At 46.5% G+C, this 16,439-nt stretch overlaps 1 protein-coding gene across 1 annotated transcript in view; it reads left to right on the forward strand.

Annotated features, from left to right (window-relative positions):
- The window catches only part of Rad51b (RAD51 paralog B), a 520,188-nt gene extending 514,539 nt beyond the window's left edge, over positions 1 to 5,649 (forward strand). The window contains exon 11 of the mRNA XM_029484370.2: positions 5,207 to 5,649. Coding sequence (XP_029340230.1) covers positions 5,207 to 5,223 — 17 coding nt within the window. The 3' untranslated portion in view covers positions 5,224 to 5,649. The remainder of the gene's footprint in view (positions 1 to 5,206) is intronic.
- Positions 5,650 to 16,439: the final 10,790 nt, after the last annotated feature.

Consider the following 16,439-nt stretch of genomic DNA (forward strand, 5'->3'; position numbering starts at 1 on the left):
TTAAAAAAAATGCACTGCTAAAAAACAGCACTGGGATGGAAGCAGAGATGGGAAGCCAAGTGTGTTGCTGATGCTAGGGGTAGAGGGATTGGTGCAGGGTGGGAGAGGCCAGCTGACCCTTCTAGAGTCTGACTGGGTGAAGGACCTTCCAAGGAGGAAGCTGGCCCAGTGACTGAAGAGGATGGATGAGGAGGCCCGCTGTTGACTGCTTTGTCTTGCAGTCTCCCCTTTCCTCAGGAATCCAGGGAGTGGTTGGGAAAGCAGAAAGCCAAGTTGTTTTTAAGGAGGACAGAAGACAGCTTCATTGCCCAGTGAGACAGAACTTTGTATGTCTTCCATTGTTTTTACAACACGAGGCTCTAGCATGACATGTTGGCTTTGGCTCTATGCAGTCCTGTACTAGTTGAGGTTTGAAGGAGCTGGGGGGCGGGGGGGATGAGAGAGGAGACCGGACCACCCGGACATGGCCCCTGAGGAGAGACACAAGTGCCAGCAGCTGTTTCTTTTGAGAACTGGACAGCTGCGTGTCTCTGCTCTGTTGCTCAGTTTTGTTTTGTTTTGTTTTGTTTTTGTTTTTGTTTTTTACCTTGTTTGAGCACCTTTGGAAGCTTACGGGGAAAGACATTAATCTGCTCTGAATGTTTGTCCCAAACTTGGGCTAAAGTCTCTAACCCCACTTCCTTAGTCCTAAGCCACCTAGGAGACAATATGGAAGAATTCGTTCCCCTAAATACTGCCATGTGGGTTTATTAGCCTTCATTTGCAATCAGTAGTCTATGTAAAGGTTTCATTTTTGGCCTCTTATACTCAAAGTGACACCAAAACTTCTCAACGTATTTCCAGCCGGGTACCGATGTCTACATAGTAAATACATCCCACATACCTGGCACAGCCCAACATTCCTGTGGGAAACTGGGCCAAGAGCCCTGAGGTTTGGTGAAGCAGGCAATGCTGATTTTCCTCCAGAGATCATGGAGGCAGAGGCAGAGCTGGCCTTTCACTGAGTCCCTGGCCTGCCAGGTACTGATGCAGCTCTACTACTGACCTGTAGCCCCAGCCTGAAAACATTTTTGTAAATACAGAACAATGCAAAAGTCATAAAACATGAGTTTTATGTATATCTAATACCTAGAATTAAGTTTGAAAATTCCCATTGGTTTCACTTTCTTTTTTAAATTATGAGAGTAAAACTTAGCAAAGTTCAAGTCTCTAAAGCTAGCGCCCAAGCCTGCCCCTCCACCCCTCAGTTCACAGAGTTGGGCTCTCCAGTGTTGCCTCTCTTCCCTTGCTGTTCTTGACCGTTTTCCTGTGTAGGTGTGAAGCCACACGGAATGATCTCTTCTGGGGTACGTTCTAGAAGCTGTGAGGATAGTTTATCATGCGCAGTTTACAACTTTTCTTTTGTCCTTTAACGTGCTTCCGTGATATTTCTTTTTTTTTTTTTTTTTTTTTTTTTTTTTTGGTTTTTCGAGACAGGGTTTCTCTGTGTAGCCCTGGCTGTCCTGGCACTCACTTTGTAGACCAGGCTGGCCTCGAACTCAAAAATCCGCCTGCCTCTGCCTCCCGAGTGCTGGGATTAAAGGCGTGCGCCACCACGCCCGGCTTCCATGATATTTCTACATCGACAGCCGTAAGTCGGTGTTCTTTCACTTCGGGTAACCGCATCCACTGCATGCAACCCCACTCTCTTGTTCATGGACATTTTTTACAACGATTTACTTATTTTTATTTTACGTGCATGTGTGTCTGCGTACAACATGCATGCCCTGTGCCTGAGGAAGCCAGAAGAGCATCAGCTCCCCTGGACTGGAGTTTCATCTGGTTGTGAGTGACCATGTGGGTGCTGAGAGTTGAACCTGGGTCCTCTGCAAAAGCAGTAACTCTGACCCACTGAGCCGTTTCTTCAGAGCCCCCACCCCCTTTAATTTTGATTATTTAGAGCAACGGGTCTCCTTATAGATCTCTTAGTAGGCATGCAGGAGGCTTCTCTAGGAATTGCTGAGAAGGGCAGAGGCTTCCAGACGCTCTGCAGGTTTTCTCTCCACTGTTCCACTTGAGCCTCCCCTCTGCAGAGATTTCCCACTTTCCACTCCCACTGAAGTTAATGAACTGATTTCTGTGCAATCCATAGCATTGTGAGGCTTTTGCTGATTCTCCTAAGCCGATTTGTGCTTCTAACAATTCTGCCTTTGGAATGGAAGACTTTGTGTCCTCTCGCAAGAGCTACACAGCATGTGTGTGCTTCTAACATCTACTTAGGTGGTTTCTGGTGAGAATTGCTTCCCTGCTTAAAGTTAGCTACACACACATCTCCTCCAAGAACCCTGTAGGCTGGTCCACCACTTTCTTCTTCAGGTAAGGAAGCGGTTCCAAGAGGTGCAGTCCATCCACCCCCTCCAGCATCCAGCCTGGGCCTGAGGTTTAGAAACTCCCCTGCCTTGGCAAGCCCTGTAGCCACTTAGCTCTCAGGGTTGCGAGGCCTCTGTTGGCAAACGGCAAGCCAGTCTCAAATCTTAAATCTTGATATTCTAAGCTAAACGATACATCAGTCATCCCAATCTAATGATCCCTTGAGAAATTCTCGAGGGTAGCTGGCTTGTAACTTTGCTGGGTATAACCCCTCGGTTAGACAGTGCTGAACAGCTCAGAGGACTCCTGCTTTCTCACACAGCCCTGCAGAGGATTTGTGTTTGGTGGATACATGGTGAGACGAGAGGGAACCCACACCTCTTCTAAGGACAATTACCCAGAGGCTAACACGCTTTATTTCTGCTTACATGATGTTGGCCAAGCCGTAGATGAAATGCTTAACGGAAAGGTTGAAAATGTTCGTAATCTCAGTAGTCATATGCTCAAGTAAATGAGATATTTCAAGAACACACCGCCTTCGGAGGCCAGTTACAGAGACTGCAGGGGCAGTCGTACAGATGCTAGGCCGCTGGCTCACAGCCTTGAAATGCAACACTAATACTGGATGATTAAAAGGTCTGTCTTTTTCTCTTTGGTTTCTGAGACTGTAGCAGGCTAAGATACAACAGTCAGTTACTCTTCCAAAAATCCTGTCCCAACCCCACCTCAGTCTTTTAAGCAGGAACTAAAGTGTGTGTTTTAAACTAGTATGGAAGGAAGAAACTAGAGGATGAACTTAGGTCTAAAGTCATAGACTACACATGTTTTTTGTTTTTCAACTGTTTTTCTTTTTCCCTGCCTACACTTTTGCTTTCTTTATACATTCGTTGAAAGATATAGCTAGAGAAGAAACCCCTTTATTCTAAGACCTGGGCTATACTTAGGCTGACTGTGTGCTCCTCTGGTAGAATCTGGAAGTCATTCACAGAGCTAGGAGTTTGCATTTGTTAAGACGCCCAGGTAATAATATGAAAAGATGTTAAAACAATTGATTTTCTTTAAAAAAAAAATTCCTTCCAAAAGGACTTGGCGTTCTTTCTCGAATATGATTTAAGCCCCGTGATGGTTAGTTCAGTTCAGAACATGCTAGTTGAACACCTATTGTTTACAAAGCTCCAGATGCAGAGAACGTGGGGGAGGGAGGGGCAAAGTCCCTTCTTTTTAGCTCAAAAGATGTAGTTAGATAAATTTAATCAAAAACCTGTTGCAAAGGTTTGACACCCACCCCCCCAAATAGGGCTTGAAAAGGATAAAGAGAGAGATTCTTTCCAGCTTGGGATGACCAGGCATGATTGCCTGAAAGCATGCGGGCCCTGAATTGGATTCAGCTGGTGAATACTGACAAAACCTGCATCCCATTGTCTCTTTTTACTGTTTGAGGATAGATCTGGAGACCCTGGGGGATGCTGGTTACTTCTAGCACTGACGCTGGTTAGTGACAAATGTTGAATTGTGCTGACTAATGTGTTCTAAATGGATTGACTCAACAATAAAGGGACATTGAGAGTCAAGAGTTCAGGTCCTAACTCTCACCCATGTGATGAAATGCAAATCGCTTCTCGCTTCCTCCTCCTCTTCACTTTCTCTCTCTCTCTCTCTCTCTCTCTCTCTCTCTCTCTCTCTCTTTTTGTTTGTTTGTTTTATTCATCAATTAAAACATGTCTGTCCTGAGAATCAGTAGGTTACCTTGGCTAGTAAGTGCTTTACAAACTTCAAGGGTGACAGAAATGCTGAGCAGCTACTACTACTGAGGACAGGCTTATTGCAACCTTACTTTATTTCACAATCCATACCAAATCAGCCTGTCCGTCCATCCGTCACACGCTGCTCACTGACCATGCAAAACTTCCATTTCCTCGCATGTGCCCCGGGAACTGACAGAGAGTGAACTGCACTCACTGACGAATAGGGGAGCTTTTGAAAAATCTTCCATCGACCTACTGGGGCGTCTGGGCCTCTGGACAACAACTGTCAGCACAAAACTAAGCACTCTTCCGTTGTGCACGCAGCTCTTTCTCTCTCCTGACACCTCCCCAGCTAGGGTGCTTGAGAACCTGGCCTTCCATGTCCAGATGTTTACTGAATTCTGAAGCCCCCCCCCCCAAAGGGCCCAAATTCTTTTGTTGCTCTTCAAATCATTTCCCACAGAGACTGACCAGTGTCCTGAAGGAGCCCTTCAATAGGGAGGATAAATGGAGGCCGATGAAGACACGACCCCCTGAGGCGTGCCCGCAACCACTCTAACAAAGGGCCTGAGGCACAACCTTGTAAGGAGTGTTTTGGTCAGCAGCATCCCTATGAGAGGCCAAGTCTCCCCTACGGGGCTGCTTTCAATGGCTCTCACCATAGTGGACGTCCTGGGCGTTTGTTAAGGGCTGTGGGGTGCTAGGTGCAGCATAAAACATCTAAATCGTGCTCAAGGCCTTTGTGAGGGCTTCCTGAGACCACAGAGGGCAGCTGGCTTTCTCAGGAGAAACTTGGGGGTAACAAAGCCAAAGGGGGGTTCCTGTGGCTTTGGATGATCCTGTCCCACCTAGTAGAGATAGACTTCCCCTTTTGTCTGTGGCTCTTAGGGAGTTCAAAGCCAGAGTTGCTGGACCTTAACCCTGACTGGGCCATTTCTGGGTGTCTCTGGGGCATGCAGTGGTTGGCTCTGTGGGAGGGGACAGCTGCAGCAGAGAAAGCTTTGGTTAGGTTACTAGTGGCAAGCTAGTACATTTCATGACAATTTCTTTTTAACTTTCTCTTTCTTTTTCTTCTTCGTTTTTTTTCCCCCTCCCTCTCTTGTTCCTTTTAGGCCACGAAAGGCCATAGGGATACTGTGACCTTTGTCTAGTGCTGATGGCATGTGACTCGTGAAATGAAACAGGACTGCGCTGCTTGGAAAAAGGAAACGGAAACCAACATAATGAGGATTAATTGGTTGATTGCTGTTGAGGTGGTAACCGTGATTTCAGACCCGGAAGGGAAGGTGAAGATGAAGAAGCCTTTGTCCAGTCTCTGGATGCGGAGGCTTGGGGCTCCACCACCGTGGGATGTCAGCAGCCATCATAATAATTTGCACTTACACAGCACCTTTCAGCCATGCCCCTCAAAGCGGTTCAGCCACATTAATTAATTAAAGCCCACAATCCCCCTAGGGAGAGCAGGAGGGGGGACTAACAAGATTTGTAATTACAGAAGGGAACATTTCCGAATAAAGTATTGTCCCGCAAATAAAAAGAATAAGTGTACAAAGAACCGGGGTCTCCAAAGAGTAACTGATTCACAAATGAAATATTGAAACCGTGGGCGAAACTGAAGGCGGCCATGGGCGTGGGGGTCTGCTCTCGTGTCAGAGGGAGGTCGATGGCCTCAGAACTCGCTGACAGGCTCAGACCTCACTTTGGAGCAGAGCGTGCATGGTATTAGTGTTGTTTGGAAGGTCATTAGTGCTGTGACTATTGTAAGTATAAATTCACGTTCCGCTGGTATATTGTGCATAGCCTCGCAGAACAAAGAGTGAGATTCTTGCAGTATTTAATAAAGGACGAAGTGGTTTCTTTAGAGTTGAAACCCAAAGCTGGGCCACTCAATTAGCAAATAAATCAATTGGTGACCCATGGGGTAATTCAGTCCTTTACCTCGGATCCCCAGCCCACCAGTTCCCACTGCCCAGAGGCTCCTAGCTGAAGTATCAGATTGAGATGGTTCAGTGCAATGTTTGGGGGGCTTAAACCTCTTCAAAGTCAAAGTTTGAATCTTCCCGGGGCTGGCAAGGTGGCTCGGCTGGCAAGGATTCTTGCCACTGTGCCTGATGACCTGAATTCAGTACCCAGATCCCACATGTCAGAAGGAAAGAGCCAGCTCCCCAAAGTTGTCCTCTGACCCGCTGCACATGCACAGTGCACACGCAAAAAGAACAAAAGACAGAGGAAAGGAAGGAAGGAGAAAGAAAAGAAAGAATAAATGTAAAATTATTTTATGTTTAGTAAGACATGGCCTTACTATATAGCCCTGGCCTGAAACTCACTGCATAGCCCAGACTGTCTGAACCACTGGGTACTGGGATTAAAGGCATACACCACTGTGCCCAACTATAAAAATTTTCTTAACAACATTCTTTCCAGCCTCTGGCAACCTATCATCTCAGGTGTTAGTCACCCCAAACTGTAGTAGAGTAGAATTACTTTGTGCCTGCTCCCCCTTCAGAGATTTTAACTGTCATAGGAGCCAGAGTAAGGGTTACATCTTGTCGGTCCCCCCCCCCCCCGCCCCTTCCTGTGCTGAAGAGTGCAAACACCGAGGTGAGGGTGGTAAAAGGCTGCCTCTGCCAAAAAGTTAGGAATTGCTGAGCACATAACAATATAAAGTGGGGCTAGAGAAATGGCTGAGTGGTTAAGAGCGCTGACTGCTCTTCCAGAGGTCCTGAGTTCAATTCCCGGCAACCACATGGTGGCTCACAACCATCTGTAATGGGATCTAGTGCCCTCTTCTGGTGTGTCTGAAGAGAGCAACAGTGTACTCACATAAAATAAACCTTAATAACAACAAGACAATATAAAGTAACAGAACATATGCTCCTCTCAATAAATTAATCAAGAAAACTCATTCTAATAACCATACAGCAAAATCAGATGAAGTCTCATGGTGGATAAAGTTGAAGCGTCGTGCTGGGCAGGGGTGAGACGGAGGGGAGGTGGTGTCTCGCTGTGCTGGAGTTCCCGAGGAGCCAGTAGGCATGCTGGACATGAGGGAGCGAGGAGGATTTGTATAGGTTTGGAAGGCAGATGCTCCAGTTGAAACCATGCGCTTCCTCCAAGGGGGAGACATTTTTGAGAACTTGTGGGTTTTCCATAGTTCCGCAGGTAAACTGAGCTTAGTTTTGCAGCTGATTAAATGTACATTTCTGGTGCTTTTTTTTTTTTTTTTTTTTTTTTGAGGCAGGCGGATTTCTGAGTTCGAGGCCAGCCTGGTCTACAAAGTGAGTTCCAGGACAGCCAGGGCTACACAGAGAAACCCTGTCTTGGAAAAAAAAAAAAAGATTCTGGAGCATTCTTACGACAGGAATTGGCTAAACTCAAGACAACAGAGGAGCGTTGGAGAAGATGGTGAGGAGGGTTAGCAGACACTAGCCCTGTATATAAAGAAACAACGGGAGGAAGATTGATGTCTGCCCCTTTCTCTCCCTTTTCCATGAGCAGCTCATAAAACCTGGCCAGCTTTCTTCCCCTGAAGCAGGTCATAAAGACTTCAGCCTAGAACTGCCCTCCCTGGGCCCTGAGGAAAGGAATGCTCTTATCTCTCAGAGGCCTGGAGATGAAGAGAAGAATATGAGCAAACAGAGTGGCAGTACCTGCCCCCAAGTTTACTGCCTTTAGATCACACCTGCTTATCCTTCAATCATACTTCTGCCCACTCTCCTTAAAAAGGAAAAAGGAAAAAACTCTACACATTTTCCTGTGTCTTTGGGTCTCCATTTCTGAGGATTCTGTGTCATATAAAACATCAGAAAGACGTGTATGCTTTTCTCTCATTAATCTGTCACTGGCCAGAGAGGTCCTTGCAGAGGGTGGGGGGGTGGGGGGAGGAAGGGAAGAGTACCAATGCGTGCCTGCAGTTTCTGGCACCCAGCATAGGGAGGCTGAGATACTCCCCTTGAGCTTGCAGATGAGATCCTTGGACAACTGACAGAGCCAGTAAATAAGAATCCTTACCAGGTTGGCTCTCCTAGATCTGTCTGCAACGCCAGGTTGAGAGGAAGGTAGAGATTTCTTCTCTTCTCATGCTTCCCAAATTGCTTTAGCAGGCCAACAAATGTGTTTGAACTGACTGACCAAAGCTAGCTGGGAGCCACCTATTCATCCGACCCCCTCTGCAGCACCACCTCTCTCTGCTCTCTTGCCTATCTATGGCTCTGATACTTGGCTTCACTTTCCTCTTATCAGGGCATCCAAGTTTTGCATATGCAGGCAGCCATCTTCAGGCTGGAGAGCCACAGGATATGGATTCATGAACCTGTACCCAGTGATGATAGCTCTTAGGAGGGTCTCTCTGTCCTTCCTTCTTATTTCCTTTCTATGGGGGTGGTTTTGGATCTGGCAAGAGCTGCATCTTTTTAGTCTTTTTTGATGACACACACACACACTCACCATAGACACACATGTTCATATATATATCGTTTTGGGTTTGGAGTCACTTACCTCGTGGCAAATGAGGAAACACTAAAAGTTTTTCCATCTTCAGGAAGATGCTTATTCTCTACCACTTTTACTTGGGTCTCTCTCCACTTTGACTAAACTGAAAGAGAAAAGCAAAGTGCTCCTTATATTAAAATGGATCCCTTCCTCCAAAGTGTCTGGGAAGGTATTAGGACAAAGAGCAATCCCCTAATCCAAAAATGTGAACTGCTGACTAAGTGGCTTCATCCTGGAGACTTTTCTGGGTTTTTCGTTTGGCTTGATTTTGGGTTTTGAGCCCAGGAACCTCTGAGAACTCTATACCCAGAGATTGACAGAGCCACATAGTCCTCCTCTTCTGCTCTGAGGGTCCCCAGACCTTTTGCCAGATGCCATGCTACTAAGACAGGCCTGGGCACTATGACAGCTCACACCAAGCACTGTATGGTGTGTGACACACTGTGCACACTTAGTCCCAGTCCTTTCTGCAGTCTGGTGAGGTTGGTTGTCACGGTGTTCCTTCTGTACTAACAGGAGGCAAAGGCAGCAGAGGTCAGTCTCATAACAGAAAAGACAGAGTGGGGATTTGAACCTGAGTCCTTTGCCCATGTAATATTTCTGTTCACAGCTACTGCAGCCTCTCTAACTTTTACTCAGCACAATGCTAAACACCCAATTCTATAGAAACTAGTAATCATTTCCCACATAATTACAGAAGAAACACTACTGGTTAGATCCTGTGCCCTGAGTAGTGGCTGCACAAGGCTTGGGCCCGGGGCTGAGGAAGAGAACAGAAGTATTGCTACCACCTTCTTCATCTCTAACACTATTAAAATACTGGGAGACACATGCAGGAAAGCTGCACAGGAGAGAGGACACAGCTGGAACCTGCCAGGCTGGGGTACCCAGGATGTGCTACTGGGGTATCTTGTATTATTGTTCCATTTATTGATGATGTCTTTTTTTTATTATGTGTATAAACCTCTCTGGGTGGTACTTCAGTTCTGGGGAATATTCAGAAGAAGAAGGTCTGGATTGATCCAGAAGTGCCAAACACTTCTGGATGCTGTCTTTTAAACTGTGTGCTATGAGTAAAACGAAGTTGCTTAGTCAGGATTACAAAAGTAGGACTGTAAAAAACCTCAAAATTGCCCAAAGAGAATTCTAGAAACAGGATAAGGCTGTAGGTGATGGGGAAGAAGTCCAAAGTGTCTGATTCTAAAGCCTGATCTTGACTCCAGCACTGCCCAGGAGTATCAATCATTGGGTGCTTGCTATCAGCCTCATGGGCATCACTTCGGTCCCCGCAGCTATGGAAGGACCAGCCTTACTCCACTAAAGAGTTCACACTTCAACACCAGAGGTCTCTTTTCAGAGAGAAGGAAGGATCCACCAGAATTCTCAGCCGAATATGCTAGATTGAGAGAAAACACAACACCTGCTTTTCTGAATTCTGCTGAAGACAGAAATCAGATGAAACACATCTTCTCTAGCACCCCGTGCAGACCTGGAAGGAAGGAAAATCAACAAATCACTAAATATAAATCAAGATTTGATTTTGCTGCCCAAATACCAGAGACTTAAAGTTTGTGTGAACATCTAAGTTCTCTGGACGTGCTCCCCTCCAGGTGGTGACTCCATGTGCACTTGAGTGTCAGTGTGCCCTTCCCAGGGCCACTTTGGCATCCAGAGGCTGAGAAGATGCCTCAGAGACCAAGAGCACTTGCTGCTTTTGCAGGGGATGCAAGTTCAGATCCTAGGACCCACAGTAGGCAACTCACACCCCCTGTAACTCTAGCTCCAGGACGTCGTGTGTGTGTGTGTGTGTGTGTGTGTGTGTGTGTGTGTGTGTATGTGTGTGTCCATGCGCATGTGTGCACATGCTTAAGACAGTCTCCTCCCAAGAAATAACACAGGCCACTTCTCCTAGACTTTGCACTCATGCATCCTCAACCTGAAGGGAGTAGGGGCAGGAGAGGTCAAACTCCCCTGAAGAGAAGAACTCTTATATACTAGTGACCACACAAACCTCTGCCTTAGTGTGCTGGCATGGGTTTCCTCTCAGAGCCACTCCTTGCATATACCTCCCCTTGGATCCATTGGCATATATCAACCATCTCTGTGGAGCAGTGCTAAGGGGGGGGGGGGAGACGTCTTTGAAAGCGAGAAATAACCGGGAGGACCAGTTAACTCCACACTTTTCTCTTCGTGCTGGTAGCTGCTAATAGCTCTGGGAGAGAAGAGTAAGTTAAAAGGATTGGCCTGCTCTACCTGACACTCTGAGGATAAAACAGCCAGCTGTGAGCTGCCCGAGACAATCTTACTGTTTGTGGAGAGGCTTCTGGAGATGCTCTTCCGTTCCTCCCCTTACCAGACGTGATTCAGATTCCCTCTAAGCCCTGTGACTTCCAGAAAGCAGCTCTCCCTGCAGGGGGAGGGGGAGAAAAACTTTCCCTTATTATTCCCAATAATGAATCCCTGCTCTGAGTGGACTCCGGCCATGTGTTTTCAGTCAAGTACCGATGGCAGCCTTGCCTGGGGACACTTCCAAGATGCTGTGGATATAATAGATGAGGTCTGTATTGACAAGAGCTGTCCTTCGGTTTCCATCCAGGTCAGCCTCCCTGAGCCCTGAAATCAGACAAGAAATGATGAGCCAACATGGCTGCCACACCCCTTTGCTTCCTTTGGGTAAAAAGATGTCGGGTTTTTTAGGGCTCCCTGCCCTGGATCCCCTACAGCTCACCATAGATCTGGAGCCTAGTAATCTGAGAAGAACTTCTTGGGATCAAACCAATTTTTTTTTTTTTTTTTTTTTTGTAGATGCCAAGACTTCCTTTCTTCAGGACCCAAGCATAGACTTAGCTTCCTCTGACGTCCCAATAGCAAAGGAGACATAAGGCTGTAACATTTCCTACTGAGGGCTTCCCATAAAGCCTCTGATCAAGTACACAAACCACACAAACTGTTTCCAAATAAGCTGTGCTGTTGGCCACGTCTGTTAAGACAGCCAGCCGATGCTCTTCCCAGAGCAACCGGCCTACACAGAACACATACCCTTGCTGAGATAAGTTGGGCGCTTTTCATTGGGAAAACCAGTATTAATTCCCTCCAGTAAAAGTTGTCCTGTTATTCAGGACAATAGTTGTCAGGACTGGAGGCATCCTCCGGCCTCACTGTCCTGCCCAAGTGTCCTGCACTCTATAGTTCTAATCCCTGGGGCTTCAGTTACAGGTGGTTCCTGTACTTCAGCCTTTCAGCTACCATACCTCTCCTCCCTTCCCCTCCCACCCCACCTCATCCTACCCTCTAGGTTAACATTCCTAAGAAAGCACTTTATTGGCTCAGTCTCCTCTTATTGGATCTCAGCACCGCTGGTCACTAGCTAGCCCCAGTTGTGGGCTGGAAAAGTAATTGGAAACATGACTGCCTGTGCCCCAAAGGTTCAAACTAGGCTGCTTACCCCAGAGAGGGGCCGAGGCATGATGAACTCGAGTCCACTCCTCGAGTCCACTCCTTCAGGGCTACCCATTCTCTCCTGCACTTCTCTCTCCCCTTCCTGTCCCTGTAGACCTATCCCTTATACTCTGTCACACCAGGAAATTTTAAATTTTTTTCTCCACCTCCCAGCTGTCCCGTCGGTGTTAACATGGACCCTGTTAATGCGCCCAGTCACAGAGATCTCATACTGGTAGTGAGGCTCTTGAGAATTATGTAAGAATATAAGGAAATAGAAATGCATATAAAAACCCCTCTGCTAAAGCAAATCCCATTTCCCTCCTGAGGCCTGTACCTTTCCCCTCCCAGTCCTTAGAGTAATTTCCCAGAATTACAAGCAAAAGAGGTGTTTACACTGAGGAGCAGGTAGGGAGATCCTTCATCTCCGTTCATCTCCCTGGTGCCAGGTTCTTAACTAAAACGACGCAAGCAGTTTGCTTTCAAACTGAAGCTTGGAGCGCAGCTGAAGGGCTCCTTTAGGATAAAGGTGTTGGCAATTGTGTTCTTCCCAAATGTTCAAAACTCTTTGAGGTTATTCACAAATCTCTGTGATTTTGGAAGACTGGTATTGCGTGTGCACGAAAGCTTTCAAACACTATAAATAGTTAATAGTGAATCCAGACACCCAAGGACTAGAGGGAAAGTTAGACTGTAACTCCAGTTTTTACCTTTTAGTCACTGGACGGTACTAGCTTCTGTGCCTCATCAGATAGCCGAAAGCCCACCACAGTCTGCCTTCAGATTCTAGTGTTTCCATGTTCTTTGGAGTGGTCGTGCAGTTATGAGTGAAATCTAACCAAGCCGGGTGCTCTGCCCCACCCTGAGCTCTGGGTTTTTCAGTGCTGATCAGATCACCAGTCAAACTCTTTATGTGACTGACACTTTTATCTACTGACTAAAACCATAGCATTCTCCTTGCTGAGTAAGATGGCCGCCACCATAACTAGCTGCAGTTCTAAACCTGCTGCTCTGGGATTGTAGAATCCACTTTTTCTGGATCCCCTCCAGATCCCTGCTCATTCCACTTAGAGTCTGAGGTTGATGCCTATTGCCATTGGCTGTCCTCTGGGACTGAAGAGCCCATCTGGGCTTTGTCCAGCCTCTCGTGCCAGCGCCGGCATCCAAACTCCACAGTCATTTCCAATCCAACAGCTGGGAGGTTGATGCAGAGACAAAGCAGAAGCCAGCTTGGCTTCCTCCCAGTTCTCCAGGCCCCTCAGGGGTTAATCAGCAACCACCTATCTTTGTATGGATGGTGTAAGCCTCAGTAGAACACCTGCTAAGACCCACAGGAAAGCTGATGCAGAAATGGATGTCGCAGCCGTTACTCTGACCGTCACTGTTTAAGCTAGACGCCCAAATCTCTGGATAAAAACCACCCGTTCAAACCAATCAGCCAGCCCAGGAGACCTGTGGCTCTGATACCTTGGGTTTTGTCTGTTCCGTGTTCCATAGGTTCCTTGTGCTGTGAACTTTAACACATCATCTTATGTTGGCACACATGGTTTAGTGAGGGGGTCTGAGTTCACGTTCCTTTAGTGGCATCTTAGCCCCTTTCCCCTCCCCACAGCCCAAACTGGCACAACTGCCAACTTCTCTTGGTAGCTAATCCAAATGACCTTGGGCACTGGGGAATAGCTTATGTAGGGAGGGAGGAAGGTGAGAGAGGAAATAAAGATGGAGGGAGGGCACAAACACAGCCTCTGGCTGCTGGTGTGTGTTCAGGCTAGTGTGGGAGACTACAACACACTATGTGGTTTAAACACCAGAGATGAACTCTCTCAGAGCCCTGGGGGGAGAGGGGGGCTGGAATTCCAAAATGACAGGGGTTTCCTGAAGCCTCTGACCAGGGTTTACAGACAGGTGGTGGCATCTTCTGAGGCCTTTGACCTTGGTCTGTGTCTTCAAGTGACTGTCTACTGTCCATGAGTTCCTACAGTCACCTCCGTTAAAAAAAGGCATCACTCCCTATGGGATTAGAACCCTATCCTTCTGACCCCGCTTAACTTTCTCTCTCTCTCTCTCTCTTTAAACCATTCCTTTATTTTAGGTTTTTTTTTTTTTTTTTTTTTTTTTTTTTATCATTTGAGACATGATCTCACTATTTATCCCTGGCTAGCCTCACATTCATGTGACCCACCCAGATCTTAAACTTGTGGCAGGCATCCTTCCTGCCTCGGCCTCCCAAAGCACGAAGACGACACTCCTGGGTTATTTACCTTCTTTTAAAAGATATGACTCCAAATAAAATCACATATGACACTAGTGTATCAACATATGAGTTCTGAGGTGGCGTAACACCCTTAGCGGCTCTCAGCAGCAGATTCTCTCCCATCCCTCGGCATTGCCCTTCCCTTACCTAAGATGCAAAGGCATGGATGTGCATTTTGGAAATTGCTAAGGGAGGGAGGGGGGCGTAGGCAAGAAGAATGAAAAGATGGATGATAGGTGGTTTGGATGAGGTAGGTTGACTGACAGGTGACTTTGAATACATTGATGGCAGCAGGGTAGATGCTACATGCTGCTGCTTTGGCCTTGTAGCTTTTTGCAGTCCAAGCCTTGTGGCTGAGATGTCTATCTTGGGCAGGTCATAGAGCTGTGCAAACAGAATGGTGGGGACTTGACTGACTGGAGAGCACAGATCTTGTCAAAGTCAACACTGGTTACCGGCAAAGAGTGCCTGACCAAAACCAAGCCTCTTTTGAGCCTCTTCTAACTATGCCCCCATGTCAGGCTCTGTCTGTCTTTGGTTTGATTAGCTCAGTCTTACTAAGAAGACTGCAGAATCTGTCTATTAGACAGAATGGGAATAATGGCTCCCAGTTTTTCAGAGACTGAGACAGGAGGATTGGTATGAGTTTGTGGTCAGACTAGGCTGTGTTGTAAGGCTCTGGATAGCCTGGAGGACAAAATAAGACCTTAACTTTTTGTTTGTTTGTTTGTTTCAGGTGGCACTCTAATTGTTACCCCTTATAGTTCTCACTCTTGAGAACTATTTTTCATAAAAGAAAGAAATAAAACCTCTACCATTGCATCCTGTTTACCTAATCAGATTCATCCTTGCCCAGCCTCAATAGGAATAATATGTCTACTGCCTTCCATTTCTCCTCGTTAACTGACCCCACTCCTTGGCTATAAATCCCCACCCTTCTTTCTTATATTTAGTCTTTCTTCTCTCCTGTAAAACGTTGCCCTTTCTTGAATAAGGCCTTCCTTAAAGCTTTTAACAAGTGTGATCAGAGAAGCTTGTAACAGAACTCAGCTGCACACACCTCGAGAGATACTGGCCTCAGGTTGCCCAAGCATCTGATTTTATGAGAAAACCCAGAGATCTGAATGTTAGATAAAATATTTCTTAAGTCTTAAGTAAATCTTGAAATGCAAACATTATAAGGTACCATGCAAGACCAATTGACCTGTTGGTGGTCTGAATACACCTGGAGGGAACCAGGTTCTCTCCCCTAGAAGTTGATGTGTCATGTTGTCACATGAGGCTGTGATAACACATGGCTACGAATTCAGTCCTGGGTGGGGACTTCCTGGGTTCATAATCTAGTCTACCCCTTACTACTTTTTGTAACCTTGACCTCTCTGTGTCACTCAGAGTTGTTGGGAGGGTACAATTAATTAATACAAGCTGGTACTAGAACAGGTGACTCCCCGCCTAGTGAGACAGTCAGAACTGTGAGTTCGTATTGGTAGCTAGTCTCATAGACCTCTCAATGGCCTATAAAATGTCCATTCTGTAAAATGAGAACACTTGTCTTTCCCACGAGATTGTTGTGAAGGCAAGAGAAGAATGCATTTGTTTTTCTTTGGCAGTAAAGGGGATGTGACTCAGGGTCCCACATAGTGTAAGAAAATGTTCTACCACTAAACTACACAACCCACTCTCCCACCCCCTCCACCCCTCACCCCACCGGACCCCATGCCACTCACCTTCCCCTGCTGCTAGCTTCCTTACTGTTTCTGTGAGTAGAGAACAGCCTTCCCAGTGCTAGGGGAAGACAAGGGTTAAGTGATAATGGAGACTCTTCTTTTGTCTTGCTAGGACTGTATTCTTAGACTGTTTTCTTAAAAGTTCATGAAGGCCTTGAGTATGTTCCAGTACAGCCAGAGAGACGTAGAGAGACCTTGTCTGGGGTTGTTGGGGAAGGGAGGTGAGTTTTTCTTTCCTTGGCAAATTTCAACAAAAAGGGGGGAAATATTGTAATAAACACCCCAAAAGATTTACCTAGATTTCATTAATGTTAATATTTGCCACGCATGTTTCACTTGGTAAGTTTTCCTGGCAGATATATGGGATAGAATATGGCAGGGACATAGTAAGGAAGTGGGGTGCGGTGCAGAGGGGTACAGAGTTATCGAACCTCT

The sequence above is a fragment of the Mus caroli genome, unplaced genomic scaffold (genome assembly GCF_978045245.1).
Source record: "Mus caroli unplaced genomic scaffold, Mus_caroli_1 scaffold_14, whole genome shotgun sequence".
Taxonomy (NCBI): domain Eukaryota; kingdom Metazoa; phylum Chordata; class Mammalia; order Rodentia; family Muridae; genus Mus; species Mus caroli.